Below are 18,987 nucleotides of genomic sequence, written 5' to 3' on the forward strand. Positions count from 1 at the left end.
TTCCAGGTTTCTAGCCTGGAGCTTTTTACAGCAGTTATATGTTAACTGTATTCTGTAGTACCGTATGTTGGCTTGGCAGCCAATAAACACAGGATTATTGTCATATAGAATTTGAACTGAACACTGAACACATGCTGAACTTCAGATTTAACCAGGCATCTTCCAAAATTCTGCATTCTGTTCTGGATATTTAATATTAAGATGATATTCATAACTCATTAGGCCAAACTGGCTCCCAATGACTATGACTCTCCTGTGACTCTTCCCCTCCCCTTCAATCTGAGAGGGGAGGATCAGAAAATTCAAGATGGCAGTGGTGATTAAAGAATTGATGCCTCAATCTGTTTGGTACATGTACATGCACCAAATATACAAAGGATAAGAGTTTCTAATATGTGATCAACATCCCTGCTTTGCTACGTGTAAAAAATGAAGAGAAAAGTTACATACTTTTAAAGGTGGAGGAATATGTTTGTCTCATGAAGTCTTCTTCATGTCATTTGCATGTGTATTCTGAATACTGCTTACCTTCGTGGGCACCAAAACCTTATTGTGTAATTTAGCCTGAGAGACACAATCTTATAAGCAAATATTTATTTTGCTTCTGATAATTTTGACCGCTTCACTTCATTAATTTAATTCTCTAAGAAGTTGTACTCTTTCAAGTACTGTCAAATGATTTCAGTGTGAGAGTCCTTCAGTTACTTGATAATGGCAAGGTGCTTCAAGCATCAAAGGTGCTTCAAATGCTATTTAGTTGATCTCAGTCACATAGATTTAAGAATATCATCTTAATATTAAATATCCAGAACAGGATGCAGTATTTTGGAGGATGTCTAGCTCAACCTGAAATTCAGCATGTGTTCAATTTGAATTCTATTATGACAATAAACCTGTGTTTATTGGCTGTGAAGTCAACATACTGCAGAGTACAGTTAGCAAATACATGCTGTAAAAAGTTATATTGGCAACATGGAAGCCACAAGGATGAATTACAGGTAGCCCTTGCTTATTGATGACAATTGGGACTGGAATTAAAGTTGCTGAGCAACATGGCTGTAAAATACAGTGCTATGCGACTGCACTGTTTAGTGATGAAAGTTATAGCACTTCCAGTTACTGTCATTAAGCAAATCCCTCTGGGCCATTAAGTGAGGAACTCACATGGTTACCATTTGCAACCTCCTGCCCCCAATTGACTCTGTTTATCAGAAGCTGGCAAAGAAGGTAACAAATCGTGGCCATGTGACTGCAGAACACGGTGACATTGTAATCGCAAACTGGACTCCACCTGCCCACATCGTGATCATGTGAAAGCTGCCATAGCTGGAATTCTGGGGACTGGTTGTAAGAACCACTTGTTCAGCAGTGTTGCAAGTTTGAACAGTTGTTGAATGAGTGATCATTAAATGAGGACCACCTCTATTTGCATCTCCCGGTATGAAGTGGAGATTTTCAAAAGGTGGACATTTTCTCTTTGGCATTCTTTTCATTGTACCTGCTAGATTGAGTTGATCAACCGTAGTGGTATAAGCTTCAACCTCTACAAATATACTGATCTGGTTTTGTTTTTCTTATGCAACCCCCCCCCCCTTTTTTTTTTGCCAAGCACATTTTTTTCTCTCATGCAAGCTATTTTGCCAATGCAATGAGAATTTGTTTTATTGTGTGTGAATGGGTACATGTGCAGGGAGAAGCAAACTCGATACTGGAATACAACTTCCTGTAATTCAGCCAGTCTATTGTTATGTTTATATAAATTATGCTATTATATGGGGATTCCAATGGAATATCAGCTAAAAGTTAGAGCTTCATTTTCTTTTTCCCTTGGAGCTGTAATTCTGCCTTTTGGTTCTGCACGCATAAAAATAATTATGCTAGGAAAAAAAATGTGCCCAAGGGAGCTCATTGTTTCTTGAGTAAGCTGAACCTGCAGAGTCAGCTCTGGAAAAAAAAGGGACCATAGCTTTTTCATGCGTTTTGCTGAAGATTAGCGATTTGGTATATATGTTTCATCAGATCAGGGATTTAGATTTCGTTAAATGTTATTTGTAGGTTACTTTCAAATTAGTTCTGCTTATTTTATTGAATGTGTAATTCTTCTTCCCCCCCCCCCAGTGGATTGCAAAATGAATTTGTACTGTAAAAATGCAAAATATGCATGCCATATATAGAAGAATATTCAATATTGAAATCATACATATGGTAAAAAAAATCCTTAATAGAATAGCAGTTGCCTCCATCTGCACAGTTTGTCTCTGTGTAATTTCTTTCTTCAAAATGTGTTGAGAATGCTTTTTGCAATGTTTTTACCATAGGCATTCAATTTGACAAAAAATAAATTGCTTTCAAGGATTTCTTTGCTCTGACCCCCCCCCCAGGAGAAAACTGACCCTTGATAAAGTTCTCTGTGTAGAGTGCCAAAAGATTGCACAGGCGGATCTCAAACTGCTTCACTGGGTTATTGTGGAAAAAAACTGGAAGGAAAGGATATTATGCATGGCCTCCCTGTGTTTCTTTTATAAAAAGAAAAGCAAAATGGAGAAGCCATGTGTGAAATAAGTAAGTACACCCTAACTGCATCCATAGGTATGAGGAGGCTAAGTAGCAGCCAGGGACCTCAAGAGAGTTGTGCATAAACAAATACTCAATGAACTAAAGCAATGTTGTAAAGAAGATTCCTCCACAGCGATGTGAGAGACTGATACAGTCATACAGATACTTCAAGTTGTTGCTGCTAAAGGTGGTTCTACAAACTGTTGAATCATAAGGTGTACTTGCATTTTCACACATAACTTTTCCATTATTTTTGTAAAATGTCATGGTTTAACATAGCAGCCCCCAATCTTTCCGTGGAGAGTTTTTCCATAGACTGGGGTCAGGTGTGGTTTTGAAGGCTGCCTGCATCTGTGGGTGGGGCTTTGCTTGCTTGTGTGGCCTGGTTTCTGGCATGCCATGGATTGAGGCTGGGGACCCCTAGTGTAATATGTCATGTGTTGTTGTTCATCTGAGGTTGTATTTGCCTACTTTTAAGAACTGCTAAATACCAGATGTTTTTACTATGTCCTGATATGTATAACCATAGAATTCAAAGAGGGTGTACTTTTTTCATGTGACTGTGTGGGTGCATGTGCACACACACATACACAGTCTCTCTATATATATGTCAGCCAATCAATCCATCAATCAGGTGCACATTCTCTTGTTATTTGTAACGTAGCAAAATGCTGTATGGGGACACCTAGAATGCATCCTTGGATAATGAGGGATGCAAGCCAGATTGTAATTATCTTACAGATGGGATACATAGAGTAACCTTCTCTTGCTTTTATATTACTGCCTGTTTTATTGTGTCTTGTATTATTGTCTGGACATTTTAAGTTTCTGTCTTTTGGTAACAATAAAGCATTCCTTGACTATCACCAGGGAACTAAGTGGAAAATCAGTATGGTGAGTATTGAACAAGGATAAGGACTAAAGGGCTTTGTAACATCAGTTTGTCCCTCTTACTGTCTTTGAGTCCTCCTGTCTTCCCAAACTTACCTTTATGCCATCTTTCCCTTGTAGTAGTCTCCAGGGGGATTAGAAGTGCTTGTTTTATGGGTAGATCTGTCCACAGGGTTACAGTGATTTATATAAAATTATTTAGCTGCAAAAAAACACAAGCCATAACTTGAGGCCTACAGAGAAACCCCCTCTTCTGAAACAGCATAGATTACATAGGGATTTCAATATAGGATATAAAAATGAAATTTGTGGAATTAAAAAAATTGCACAGAGTAATTATTATATTAGAATTGGCAGATGAACAACTGGGGAAATCTTGTGGCAGTCAGTGAAAGAGCTTTGTGACAATATTGTTTGGTATCTTGCATTAATTCAAACCCCTAGTTAGCTGTGGAGTTCCTTGGAAAGTATGTTATCCGAGCCTAGTTTATCTGTTAAGATTTTTTATGAGAATATTTAAAAGATGCAAAGCAGAGAAATGCCATAAAAATGAGTGATCACGATGGGAAACCAGAATATGAAAATCTTTAACAGAATGTTAATTTCTTCAGTGGGAAATAAAGAGATTCCAGAGCTTAGCAAAGTAAATTCTGTTTTTTCCAGCAGTGATTTTTTGGATTGATTCTATCCAAAAGAGCAGGTCTGCATAGCTACTAAGCCAGACAATGCTAAACTTCACATCAATCTTGCATTATGACTGTCCATTGCTTGATAACCTGCCTATTTTGGTGGTCTCTGTAAATCTCAGATGCAGAAAGTTTATTAAACATTGGTGGCTTGGAGAACAGGAAAAAGATGTTCATTTTGGCTTGGTAGAAACACACTGTGCATACTGATTTAAGGTTTACACTATCAAATCTGAATGGAATTGGGTTCCTAATCCATTTTCTATGAAAACACCAAGGTTTGTTTACATAGGCATTTATTTAGATGTAATAGATTTATCATGTTTTTCACTGTCCAACTGCACAGTCAGAGCAAGTAAACGCAAGGTGGGAGTGTCCTGTGATAACTAATTTCCATTCAAATGTGTATTAGGTAGACTGCATTGCAAGATTAATCTGAAGACAAACATGATAATTTCCTTATTCAGATAAACACATAAGACCATTAAAATTTCTAACTGGAAATGAACTTTGCAAGGTTGAAATAAGAGATCATGAAGGAGAGTAAATATTTGCTAAGACGAATAGCTTTATTAGAAGGGATAGCAGAGATTTTGATTGACTGTGTGTGAGTGCTTCTGTCACAGAACATTCTGAAGTAGATGAAAGATAAATAGGTTGAGCAAGGACAATTCCTCATTCTCCATCCGTGAGTATGGAAGAAACAGGTCCAATAGACAGGCAACAGAGATGAGGATCGACAGTGGTTAACCTATTATCCAGGAAGACCCATTTCTTCCATGCAAATGGTTGCCATCCATTCGGAAGTTAGCAAAGATGTTCATCACACAGGAGGCTAACTGGGTTGACCACTGTAGTTAATGACTAATTGCACATCTCTCCTTGCCTTCTGGGAAGAGCCCTGGTTGAGGGGGCCGCCTGTCAAGCCCCTGTGGGCTTGCCACTAACAGGAGGGGGGAGGGGACAAGATCGTCAGATGGAGGTGTCCAGAGGCAGCAAATGCAACCAGCAGCAGAGATGGTAGCGACAGCCTTTCCCTCCCTCATACCTGTGTGCTGAAAGGGGGACTCTGTGGAATGCACCCACGAGGTCGTCCCGCTGAGCAGCTGAGCGATGTGGAGAAATGGCAGGGAGCTGAAATCCTGCCTCCTTCCTTGTCTTGCTGCCATACTGGCGCTCACGCCGGATGCTGGCTAGGTGGGTGGGGCTGGCTGGGAGGCATCTATTTAGAGTGCTGGGAGGCGGTTGCTCCCAGCGCTGACTTTGTTTGCTGTTTGTTTGAATACTGCATGCCAGAGCATACCATAAATAAACCAACCGACTGTGAACTCAACAGCTTGTTTCTTGTTGGAGCCAGGGGTGTAGCAAGGACCTCTGACACTAGATATATAGAGAGATGGTTGATAAAAGCATAGCATAGGCCTTGTATGTGGAATAAATACTGGTACCTGGATGCCTGATTCCAAGGACAAGGTAGATACTGGTCTATAATATGTGTATAGATAGTCCTTGCTTAGTGATTGCCTTAGATAGTGACTCTTCACAGGTATGATGGTGATAACAAAAGTACATTTATAACCAATCCTTACATTTATGACTTTCAGAGTGCTATAGCTCTTAGACTTATATATCACGCCATAGTGCTTTATAGCGCTCTCTGAGCTGTTTACAGTATCAGCATATTGCCCCCAATCTGGGTCCTCATTTTATGACCTCGGAAGGATGGAAGGCTGAGTCAGCCTTTGGACCCTTCAGGATTAAATTTCAGTCTGTGGGCAGAGTTTGCCTGCAATACTGCATTCTAACCACTGGACCACTAGAGAAAGCTGAAATAAGATCATAAACAGAGTTGTGGTTTTACTTAGTGGCTGCTTTGTTTGATGACTGAGTTGCTGGTCCCAATTTTGGTCACTAAAAAAAGATTGCCTGATTTCTGAGACAAATTGCCTTCAGTTCCATTTTGCAGCTGTTCATTCTGATGACCGTAGCATTAAAACATGGTTTGAGGAATTTGATTTCAGTCCCTCATTACCTCAGAAGTGTGAGGCATTAACTGTAATTCATAGAGGAAAAAAACCTGTTGAATCTGAATGCCATTTCTGTAGCTAAGAAATTGAAATGTGTCTATGAATTTGTTGGTCTTTTTGTATTATCATAATAAATAATAATGTCTCTTTTCCATCCAAACAGATTTTAATATTGGCTGGGCCTAGCCAAGCACAACAGGATCCTGATGGGTGACTCAGGATCGAGGCGCTCAATCATTGTCTCCCGTTTGCCAATATTTCGGAGAAGTATTAACCGAAGACATGATTCCCTCCCGTCATCACCAACTTCCAACAGTACTGTTGGCGTTCACAGTTCTTCTCCCTCCAGCACCAACTCTAGCTCAGGTAGCACTGGCAAACGCAAGAGCCTCTTCCGGACACCGTCCATTAGCTTCCATCACAGAAAGGGGAGCGATCAGAAAACAGATTCTTCATGCCAGAATGTGGGCATTTTGAACGGTGCACAGTCAGGTCACAACACTTTGCAAAAGCTTGGTTTGGAAGAACAGGTGAAAAACAGAGGCAGACATTCTGTTGGTTTTGGAAGTTCTCGAAATAAAAAGATAACGAGGTCCTTGACGGAGGACTTTGAAAAAGGGAGGGAACCCTCAACTAATAAGAACGTTTTCATAAATTGCATAAGTTCTGGGAAGAATGAAAGCGATGACTCTGGCTTTACAGAGGCCCAAAGCAAGTCTTCTGTTAAACATTCCTCAAGGAAACTTCTCCCCAAGTCATTTTCAACACACTACAGATTCTCAAAGCCAGTCCCTCAGAGTCAGTCGGTTTCCTGTGTTCAACCATCTTCTTGTTTGCTGGAAATTAAATCCAATGTTGAAACCGATCCCGTGTCTGCAAAGTCTTCTCCTTCAGAATGTATAGGCAGCTCTTTGCTTTCTGCTGATCTGACAACTGTACAGACACCATCTGAGTTTCTAGCCCTGACTGAGGATTCTGTTTCTGAGGTTGATGGGCTGCCCAACTGTGGAAACTTGCACCCAGAAGCCTTGGCCCACAATGTGTCTACCTCTCAAACCTTTGCTGCTTCTCCTTTTTCAAGGAAAACAAACCTTACAGAAAGTATTTCCCCTTGTGCTGAAACTTACAGGGCTAGAAATGTATTGCTTAGTGAATCTAGTGCTTTTTCAGAAATCCTTGATTCAAATCGAAAGCATACAAAAGTGTTATTGCCAGAGCTCTTTGCGAAGCAGACCAGCCATCCAGAAGATGTAAACTCAGGAGCTAAAGCACAATTAAAAACCTTTGTCTTAAACCAGGGAGAAATAGTTGAAAGTTCTCCAAAAGCACAGGGATTACAGAGGGACCAACAAAAAGCAAGAATATCGGAACATGCTAGAGAAATCTTTCCAGAAACTGAATCAAAGATCACTCCTTTGTCTTCTGAACCTCAGTCCTTTCAAACACAGCAGACAAATGACATAAACCACGTAAAGGGTATGTATGTTCAACCATTGCTGTCTTCTGAAAAATGTTCATTTATAAAAGTGTGCTTTCTTCCAATTACTGTATGTACAGATAATATTTAGATAGCGCCATTTATGCTTGGCATGTCATGAAGATGATGCTTTTTGGGCTCTCTAAGTCAGGGGTCCTCAACCTTGGCAACTTTGCTGGCTGAGAAATTCTGGGAGTTGAAGTCCACAAGTCTTAAAGTTGCCAACGTTGACCGATCCCTGCTCTAAGTTACTAATGAGAGTTTTTATAAATCAGTGTTACTTTCCAAATTATTTGGGTTTACAAAAATATTAGGTTTTTTTTATTGAAAAATTTTATAAACTTTTTACAATAAAATACCCCCCCTCCCACCCCATAACCCTCCCACCTCCTTCCCAGAGCTGAATACAGGGTTAAAGAAACAGAAAAAAAAACATACAAATTAAATGATCATCAATCCACTATACATACATCCAAAAAGATTTAAAGTACTTTAACTCCAATACATAGAAACTACAAATCAACCATACCCAGTTTAAACTGTAAATTATTCAAAAGCTAAATAATACTTCCTAATCCCATATTTATTCTGTACAAAATTTACCCATCTTTTCCACCCCGAAATATATCTCTCTTGTGAATGATCTTTCAGATAAGCCGAAATTTTTGCTATTTCTGATAAATGAGAAACTTTGAGAAACCATTCTTCTATAGTAGGCAAGGAATCCTTCTTCCAATATTGCCCAATCAGCAACCTTGCCGCTGTAATAATATTTAACATTAAGGTAATCTCTTTACCATCACAGTCTACAATAATACCTAACAAAAATAATTGTGGTATAAATTTTATCCTTCTATTAAAAATCTTCTGAATGTTCCACCAAATCTTAATCCAAAAATATTAGGTTTTTTTTAAAGGTACAGGTACTCCTCGATTTACAACAGCACTGAAAAAAGTGACTTATGACCATTTTTCACACTTACAACTGTTGCAGCAGCTCCATGGTCACATGATCAAAATCCAGCTGCTTGGCAACTGATTCGAATTTATGACCGTTGCCATGTCCCGTCTGATCTTCTTTTGCAACCTTCTGACAAGCAAAGTCAGTGGGGGAAGCCAGATTCACTAACTTAACAACAGCAGTGATTCACTTAACAACTGTGGCAGGAAGTGTCGTAAAATAGGGCAAAACTCACAAAACCACTGTCTCGCTTAGCAACAGAAATTTTGGTTTTAAGTCGAGGACAACCTGTACATAGTGATGAATGCTACTATTTCCTAAAATAAGCATTCAGAAAGATTTGTTGGAAATCCTTCCTATTTAATTTGTTGGTTTAAGGGATCACATTTAAAACCAGACAGAAATTCTTAGAGATATATTGGAGGAAAATGGTAATCAAAAATAAAACTGACTTCATTCTTCCACTTTAACTGTGATTTGTAACACAGTGGGTTTCTACTTCAATATATTCCACGGATTTCTAGTTCCATCCTTTTGCTTATCTCTAACCTATTCTTGAAATTCCATTATCCATTTTGCTTATCCTTTGAAAGTTATGGGTATCTTATACTACAGTGCAATTATTGGCATAATATTACGCAACTTCTTCATTATAATGCCCCCTTGTGCCATTCCCCCCCCCCACTATGATAATATTCCTGCTTTAGTGATCCTATTTATAAAGTACACTCACATTCACAATGTCTTGCTCATCACCTCTTTCCATACTCTTTAACCTTCATTAATTTTGCATTTGTTACACATATATTTTATGCTTATTGCATCTTCATCAAAATATATTTTTCTATCCAGACTCTAATCAATTCCAGACATGGTTAGACTTATTTGGCTTACTGAATTGCAGATATTGGAACATAGTTCATATAAATGAAGGCCTGTGAATAGGTATGCCAGTGATCTCTTGTGCTATGCTAATAATTTATTATTGAGGAATCCTAACTGGGAAGTTAATGACTACATTTTAAGCATATAAAACTTACAATTCCTATATCAGAGCAGCTGAAAAATAGAGCATTTGTATTGGAATTTCTTCTTCCAAAGCTGAAAAAATGTTTACTTACACTAAATTGTTATAGACAGCTGTGTTACTACCAACAATGACATAATCTATTTTCAAAGTTTTTAGATCATACTGACTGTACAGAATACATTTGATACCTAGATATGATTGTATCTTGTTTTTGCATATGATAAAGTAGATTCAGTAGAACTAATAAAACCTTAGGATTGTAATATGATAAAAGTGATGCTGGGTGTCTCAGTACAAAATTCATTTTCATGGAAAAGAATGTGAGTTTATACCATCATTCGAGGCTTTTATTTCTATGTGTATCACCCTAAACCCTGTGATGAAATCAAGGGGATTAACAAGTGCACTCGCACAGATTAGGAATGCAAGTGCTTTGAAAATTATATGGAATAAGTGTTTTAGACTTCATACGAATATTACCCTTCTGTGCTTTAAGGATCCCAAACGCTTCTTACAATCATCTTCACTAGATGTGTTGGGACTGTAATTACAAAATATCTAGGAAAGATACTAGGTCCCGTTCAGAGAAAATAAAGAACTGTAGTTCCAATATTCCAGTAGTATTAAAAGCAGTAGATTGAGGAAGACTGCATTGTTGCTTCTTGCCATCTTCTCAAGAAGTTACAGCTGGCGTTACCCATTGTATTAGGCCATAAATTTATTTTAACCATCTTGTTTTTCAAGAAGTCACAATGGCTGGGTTCAGAAATATTACTAAAGCTAGTTCATGGCACCTTTCAGCATATGCTGCTGGCTCTTTCCAGTGTAATTGATTGATTATGTGTCATCTGGTTGTTTTCAGCTTCTTTTTGATCACATAAACAGATTTTCTCCATGACAATGTATCCCCCTACTTCTTCTTTCAAGTCTCCCATTGTGCGCTCATTGCCACTGTAACCAGGTCCATCCAACTTCCTGCTGATCACCCTCTTCACCTTCTCCTCCACCTTTCCCAGCATTAGAGCCTTTTCCACAGAGGTGGATCTTCATGTAATGTGTCTGACAGAATCATTTGAGCCTGGTATTTTGTGCCTTGAGTGAAAACTCTGAGTAGATTTATTCAATGATCCATTGGTTTGTTTGGTTGTCCAGTGTATGGGCCATGATTTTCCTCTAGCTATGTAAGAAACCCAGATCCAGATTTAACTGGCTGCAGCTCGTTAATTTCTGAGTAGTGCACTTTTGACTAAAAGAAACATTTCTGAGTGATGCTTGCAGCATTGATGATGATTGTAAATAAGCCTGTGTATCTTACTTCACAGTGAATCTTCCCAGTAGTTTTAGTCCATTTCGAGAAGGAAGATTCATCGAAAAGCGTTTAAGATCCTCCTCTGAAGGCACCGCTGGGAACAGTCGGATGATCTTAAAGCCAAAGGATGGAAACCCAGAAGAGATGAATTGTTTAAGAAAACAGAGAACAAGTTCCTCGTCATCTAAAATGAATAGCTTGGTAAGTTTGCGAAGCCTCGAGTGGGTTGTTGCTTCTTTCCCTCTTGTTTTTGATGAATAAACCAAACCTGGTAGCATAAATGGAAATTTTGGTAATGCTAGTTATCAGATTTTCTGAGCCTGAACCAGCATGATGTGTTCTTTAGGTAGAAAACAGTTGCATGACTATGGGCAATTACAATTACAGTTACAATTTTCTGGATCTATGCTATAGAAAAACTGAAAACACGTATAGAGAATGTCCCTATTTAGTCTGGAGTACCTATAGTTTAAAACAGGGGTAGGCAACCTTGGTCATAAAAGAGCCAAGGTTGCCTACCCCCTGGTTTAGAAGATAACTGACTTAGACATTGGATAGTTGATGGAATTGATTATCTGGATGATGGAGATATTTGAAATTCACAGTGTCATAACAATGCTCTCTTGGGATGTCTCTGACTCCAGTGGGAGTATAGTTTTATCTAACAAATCATGCTTTAACTTGGGAGGGTTGAGAATAAAAATATCCAGATGATGCTTGAGGCATTGGTGAATGTAAAAGGGTTTTATCACACTCACAACTTTCTTTTTATGTACTCCTTTTAGAGAAAAAGTAGAGGCTAGTTATCTTATTAAATAGAAGGAGAGTCCAGTAGAAAAATTCCCCTTTTACATATCTCTTTCTTACAACAGAATTTAAAGGACTCGGCAATTCTGATAGAATTTCAAAACTACATTACATTTATGAATACTACATAATCCGATTTCCCTAGTTGGAGCTCCATCTATTGTATTATTTATTTCTCTGTTTACACTGTGAGATTTTTCTCTTTGTGGAGGAAATTTCATAAAACTACAGATCTTTATATTCTTTCCTTCCCAAAGATACCTTTGAGGCCTGCCTTGAATTTCACATTATAACAAAGGCTTTTCTTCAGCAAGAGGGCACAGAATTTTTATTTTGAACGATTTATTTAATCAAGAGGGAAAATTGGGGTGCAACATGGAATTGAAAATGTAACCAAGCCAAAAGAAAGCAAAAAAACCCCCAACAACTACACATTAGTGGAATCTTCATGGTGTTCACTTATTTTCCTGAAGAGGGCAGTATTGTTTTTAAAAACACAATTTTTTTGTAGTAGCAAATGTAATAAACTAAGAAGTAGCCAGTTAAAGCTATTTTTCAGGGTGGTGTTTTGTGTAAAGGAAGCTTTGCAGTCAGTAACATGCCTTTCAGATATCAACGAAAAGGAGCCCTTTGGGAACCTTTGGATGAGGATGGTTAGGTCCTGGTTCCTTCATCTTATGCTGATGACTTCAGTGACCAAGGAATGACTGTGTCTTGAAATACTTACGTTCTTAGCGAATATTAAGCTGAAGAACAAAGAGAGCCAAGGAGAAAGAGCTAGAAATAAAACAATATGTAATTAATATGACATAGTTGGCATAAAAGAAACCTGATGAGATGAAACCCATGAATGGAATGGACTGATGGATAGATACAAATTGTTCAAAAGAAACAGGTCTACAAAAACAGGAGGAGGAGTTGCACTATATGTAAGAGAACACTACATATCTACAGAAATGCACATGATCAAAGATAAAATGAAAGATAAAATGAACTGTTTCCTACTAATAAACCCAACTTTCTGCCATATATGATGCAGCTCTCTGTGCCTCTAGTCCAGTGATGGCGAACCTTTTAGAGACCGAGTGCCCAAAAACTGGCCCCGCCCCCACTCCACCCCCTGCCCCGCCCCCACCCCACTTGCCTGCAGGGCACCGCCTCAAGGGCCCGCCGCAGATCGCCCAGGCAGCCCAGCAGTGCCATGGCGGCCACGCCCTCTGCCCATGCCCCACAGCATTAACTGTCCACGATGGGGTGTGAGGGCAGAGTCTTGTCTACGCTGCCTTGCTGCCATATCCTTGGCTGCGCTGCTCCGCGTGGGCCAAGCTCAGGGGTGACTCCTCCAGGGGGGCTGCTGGTGAGGAGGGGGTTGCAGGAGGAGGCAAGTCTGGGGCAATGGCACATGTGCCCACAAAGAGGGCTCCGGGTGCCACCTCTGGCACCCGTGCCATAGGTTCGCCACCACTGCTCTAGTCCTTTCCTACAGGAACTCCTAATTTCATTTTTGCTGTGACTAAATTAATTATTATGATTTTTAGGAAACACCATTAATATTATCCAATGCCACCATGCCTTTTATCACTTCTTCCAGATATTTATTGAAACTTTTTGTTTCTTGCCTGCTTCTGTTCAGTGATTATATTTGGCATTTACAGCTGTGTTTTTTTTCTCTGCCTGAACTGACAAGCCTCAGTTTGAGTGATTTCAAAATAAAATTAGAGCAGGCTTCTAAATAGGTCTTGAACCTTTTAAAAACTTATGTTAGGACTGCTGTGCCTGGAATGATGATCCTTTTTTCTTTTAAAAAAATCAGTTAGTTTTAATTGTCATCCTTGCAATAGCTTCTTTATTCCATAAGATGTCAGTGTTGTTCTGTTTTATCAGACCCAGAAATATTCTTATAGTTCAGAAAGCTTGTTCACAAGGAAGCAAAAAAATATTCAGTTTGAGATATTCTAAATTCATTGATGTGAGCCATTTTCCAATCATTTCGGTTGATGGAATCTTTCTAATCATTTCTGTTTTGGAAAGGGTGGAGGTCAAGGATAAATTTTTGGGGAAAAAAAACCTTGTTCTGGACCTGTGGTTGGGGTTTCATATTCTGACATTGCTCGTGGGATTCTTCAAAAATAAAATTAAATTTGGGTGTAGTATCAGTATTATAAGCAACCTACTTTTTTCATAGCTTGGAGTCCCCTTTGTCAAAAAGATGGAGGAGAAATCTGTTCAGGTGGCATTATGATGCAAATTTACCTAATTTTTCCCATTCATACTTAAGGACCATCTTTCCAGATTTTTTTTTTTTTTGTCTGTGAATGTTGGATTTCATTTTGTGGGAAGTCAGCCCCCCAGAGAAGGAAATATTAAAAGGGCAGAAAAATATATTTCCTTAAAGGATCTTAAAGAGGCGGAACAGCATGCCCAGTTTTTCTGTCTCCCTCCCCAAAGCAGAAACCAGCTCTACAGGAATGCAGATGTAAACTATCAGGAAGATTGAAGCTAGAAACTTAGGAAGACAAAGACTCCTAAAATCTACATACCCCACCCAAACTCTAAGACAGGACATAATAGGATTAACACACAAAAGGCTCCAGAGGATATAAAAACCCACTCCCTACATGTGCTCACTCTCTTTTCTGCCAGAACCATCTTCCTGTCTGGCTCTCCTTTTCAATAAACTGCAACCTTCTTCCTAAAGCAGTCGCCATGTTAATTCCCAGCTTGGACTGAACTACGATGAAGACTTTTCTTTCAACAATTTTAAGATTTACAATGATGGAAATCCAAAAATCAATCGTGCAGATTGACGAAAATAATATATAAATATGCAATATCATAATGGATTTCCTTGCCATTTACTTATTAAATTTATATGGCCGCCGACTCAACAACAAGGACACTTATCAAGTACATGGGTGGCCTAAACTAACAGCACTGAGCATCATGTCCGTTTCTTGAGACCAACTGTTCAAGGTACCACCAGATTACCAAACAAGACCTTTCTTCAGTTAACACCACAATTCTTGCATAGTTGGGAGTCAGACTGCCAGATGGCAATCGGCAATGTGGTGAAAAAAAATAATTAAATGATCCTTAATATAGGTTATTACCGGTATTTGATCAGATTTGTTTTTCAGTGTCCTGTAGAGTGTTAGGAGTTTCTTCTGCTGTTTCATCTGCAGGAGTTCCTCTGAAAAGCAGGGAATTCTCTTATGTTCCTGGACAGAGAGAAATCACATTAGGTACAGTCTAATCCAAGGCTATGGGCAACCTTTTTTTCTCTTCCAAGTGATGACTGTGATCTCAATCAATCATGTATCAAGCCGTAGATACAATCCCCTTCTGGAACTCAACAGGATCCATTAGGTACCTGGAGCACACTGATTGAATATGGTTGCATATAATTGGAAAAATGTGCAAACAAGCTGTTATGTAGTATTTTTAAACTTTAAAAAAAAATCACTTTGAAGGTGGCAGAAATAGATGGAATGTGAAGTCCTAGGTGCTCTCTGAGTTTGGTTGTTTGCTTGAAGATGCTTCATTATTTAGTAGAATAAGAATCTTGAAGGGGCTACATTTCAGCAATAGTTATACATTTGGTCTTTGGCACTGTCAGACAGGAGCAGAGCATACATTTGAGTGAAACCTCGAAGCAGACATTTGTGACCTTCCAAACATCGCTGAACCACAATTCTTGGTAGGTTTCTCAAGCTAGTTGCATGTCCTTGGGGTTCTAGTTTAATATCATCTGAAGGGGCAAAGATTCTTTCGTTTGCCTTAGAGCAGGGATGAGGAACCATGCCCCTTTTATGACTTGGGGACTTCAACTCCCAGAATTCTTGGGCTAGCCATGCTGGCTCAGGAATTCTGGGAGTTGAAGTTCACAAATCATAAGGTGGCCATAGTTCTCTACCTCTGTCTTAAAAGAGTCACAATTAGTAGTTCAGTGGAACATAGCTCAAGAATAACAAGCCAAATGAAGTTTTTGTGGCTTGCAGTGAGCTGAAATTTATTGTATTCATCCAGAAAAAAAAATCTCTCTGGCCGACTGTACTACATCCTATAATGTATGCATCGTTCACAATAAAACTGACTGAGTTTTTGTGGAAAAGCAATTTAATGTGACTATGATCTACACAATCAGCAATGCACATTCTGCGCTTTCGTTATTTTCTTCTAAAGTGGTTTGAAATTGGAAAAGGATAGAGAAGGCAGTCTGATTATTGTACCAGTGACAGACCTGGAAAAACTTTTCAAATGGAGGGAGGCAGCAAAAACAAGGCAATATGAAGCAAAATGTCTTCTGCACATCCAAATAATTATAAACATAGATCCTGAAAGCAGGATTCAAACTCAGCTGAAGGAAGGGGCCTAGAATATAGTCAGAGAATGTTAAGTCAGGATAAGCTCTATTTTTAAAATATCCTCTCTCGTATTTTTAAATAAGGAGAAAGAGGAGATAGGTATGAGCGTTTAAGCTAAATAAGAAGCTTGGCAGTAATCTTGAAGTTTATGTACAGTAGTGGCCAAAATTGTGGAAACCTTTTGGGAAAAGTGTATTTTTGAGGTTTGATGGCTAATAAAACCACTTTTTTTGAAGTAGTACCATAAAATTATATATCAGTGGAATGATAATTTAATCAAGAATGTAATGCAACAAAGTTTGTTCAATTATCTGTACTGTATTCTATGAAAAGTTATAGCCAAATAACCAGAAAAAGGAAGCACAACTTGCTTAGGTTGATATTAGGTAGTTTTCCTTCATATGATTGTAGCCAATGAGCATGAGTGTTTAGAGAGCCAATCAGGTGTCATCTAGTTTTGGCAATGAGCCAATCAGATCACAGTAGGATTCAGTTATTGATGTAACGTATTGAAGCTGAGAGGAGGACATTTGTCAGTGTGTTATGTGATCGCTATCAAGTTGGTTGGGTTATTTTGTGTTCTTTCAATTAGTGAGCTTGTAAAATGTAATAAAATTAAGGTAATGGTGCAAAGAGTTGACTGGTCACCCAGAAAGCAATGTAAACTAGTATTATTAAGTGAACAAGGCTACAGTTATAAAGAAATTAGAAGAAAAATTGGTGGAAACTTAATCAAAGGTTCCATTTCTACTGTACACTTTTCCCAAAAGGTTTCCACAGTTTTGGCTACTACTGTAGCTAAAGGAGGTTAAAACAACTAAAGCCATGCAAACAGCAAGTGTCTATTAATGCTTGATATTAATTCTGCATAGTGCTCAGTGTGATAATAATAGGGGCCTTGCATGAAAAAAGGGGCTACAACATTGTAAAACAGGAGATCTTGTATGGTCTACTTTCTAAAAACAATTTAAAATCCCACTTTTCGGTACTTAATTTTTCTTAATCCTTTCCAGCTGGGTGTGAGATAAAAGGTGTTGTAATTCTCTGTTCACTAATGATGTACATAAAGTTTATTTATATGGAGAAGTTAACTTCTGTTTTACCCCCTCTTGTTTTTAATTAATTCTTTATAAGCTAAGACTTGGTTTATGTTGTTAGTAGAGCAAATTAGCTCCACAGGTCCATGAAAAATATGCTATATAGATGTTTTCAGAGGAGTAATGGTGGATGTTTTAAAGTGTTGTAAAACAGGGTAATACTGAAATAGACATTATTTTGCTTTAACAGGTTACTGGATATTATTAGGTAAGGAATAGTTCTTTTAATTTCTTTGCTCTTTTGTTAGGAAATATGAATATATGACTGCATACCATATTAAGAAAATATATACTGGCAGGACAATTATTGTTCTGGCATTGCATGTTGGATAGAAACCAGAAATATGGTACTTTTCTTTTGTGTAGATTAAAGGAAAAGTGACTTGTGATATCAAGCATCAGAATCTATGTATCATTTATGCTTTTGAAGAATGACATATTTGAATATACTAGTTGTGTGTGTGTGTGTGTGTGTGTGCATGTATGTGTGAAAAAGAGGACATATTGATCTCCAGGACAGAAAGTATATTTCACACTGAGCTTTCATTAGCCATTGCCAACATTATCAAAGAGTAAGCCAACATTAGAGAGACATTGTTTTTATAGCACTTTAACTATCAATAATTTAGCCATCGATAGGCCCGTTGGTTCACCACCTGCATATAATTGGATGCGTCATGTCCAGCTCTGCTGTTTTGGTTGATATATGCATAGTTCTCATCGCCCTGTTTCCCGCCACCTGCTTCCTAAGTTGTGTGCACTTATCATGTGATGTCAAACTGTCAGGCATTATCCCGCAATCACTCTCCCTATTACAGTCTGGTGTGTTATTGCCACCTCATGCAGTTGATCTAATTGGTGGCCTCCCGGTCACATTCACAGCATCAGTTGTGCTAGTTTGCTTTGATCTCATAACTGGTCCGATCTGTCCCTCTGTGTCATTGATTATCATGGCTCCTGGTTGTTCAGCTCTATCAGTCAATCCATGGCAAGAATCCTTTGCCATTTCTCTGTGGTTCACCAGACTGTCCTGAGTGTCCACAAGGGGGGGGGGAGAGGGGGTAGTTGTCGATTCTCATGTACAGGCTTCTTATGCGATTTTCCATGGTGTTGTAGTGCCTAATAGGCTGGTAGCAGATCAATGTGCCGGTTAATCGAGTTCTGATCTGATAACCAGCCTTCCTTCCTTCCTTCCTTCCTTCCTTCCTTCCTTCCTTCCTTCCTTCCTTCCTTCCTTCCTTCCTTCCTCCCTCCCTCCCTCCCTCCCTTCCTTCTTTCCTATATATATATGAATAATCTTTATCTGGGATTCTGCTTTATACATATCCTAGATCATGGGTGTCAAACTTGCCATGTGACATGACGTGTTGCGACATATCACGACTCTTTTTGCAATACTGGCAATGGGGTGGGCACGGCTTTGGTATGATGAAACTGACCTGCGGGCCAACAGTTTAACACTCCTGTCCTAGATCAATAATACCATAAAATAAAGATGCACAGTAATTCCAAAACACACCAAGTAAACAGTTGTCAAGCTTCTCTCTGGACAATGAAGGTTAGTAGCTATTCCTGCAAAGCAGGAAAAAAAAATCTTTTGTAAAAAAACATCTTGTGTAAGCTATCTTAAGTCTCTTTAAACCAGGCATGTCAAACTTGTGATGTCACGTGACACCGCGCAACGTATCAGGCTGCTTTTGCCATTGCCGCAATGGGGTGGGCGCGGCTTCCATATGACGCGTCCGGCCTGTGGGCTGGCAGTTTGACACCCCGCTTTAAACA

At 38.8% G+C, this 18,987-nt stretch overlaps 1 protein-coding gene across 1 annotated transcript in view; it reads left to right on the forward strand.

Annotated features, from left to right (window-relative positions):
* The window catches only part of LOC120312556 (serine-rich coiled-coil domain-containing protein 1-like), a 184,303-nt gene that overhangs the window by 132,265 nt on the left and 33,051 nt on the right, over nt 1-18,987 (forward strand). The window contains exons 2-3 of the mRNA XM_039353412.1: nt 6,324-7,636; nt 10,951-11,138. Coding sequence (XP_039209346.1) covers nt 6,367-7,636; nt 10,951-11,138 — 1,458 coding nt within the window. The 5' untranslated portion in view covers nt 6,324-6,366. The remainder of the gene's footprint in view (nt 1-6,323; nt 7,637-10,950; nt 11,139-18,987) is intronic.

This window comes from Crotalus tigris, unplaced genomic scaffold (assembly GCF_016545835.1).
Source record: "Crotalus tigris isolate CLP2741 ecotype Arizona unplaced genomic scaffold, ASM1654583v1 scf7180000018518.7366548510:968632, whole genome shotgun sequence".
In the NCBI taxonomy this organism is placed as follows: Eukaryota; Metazoa; Chordata; class Lepidosauria; order Squamata; family Viperidae; genus Crotalus; species Crotalus tigris.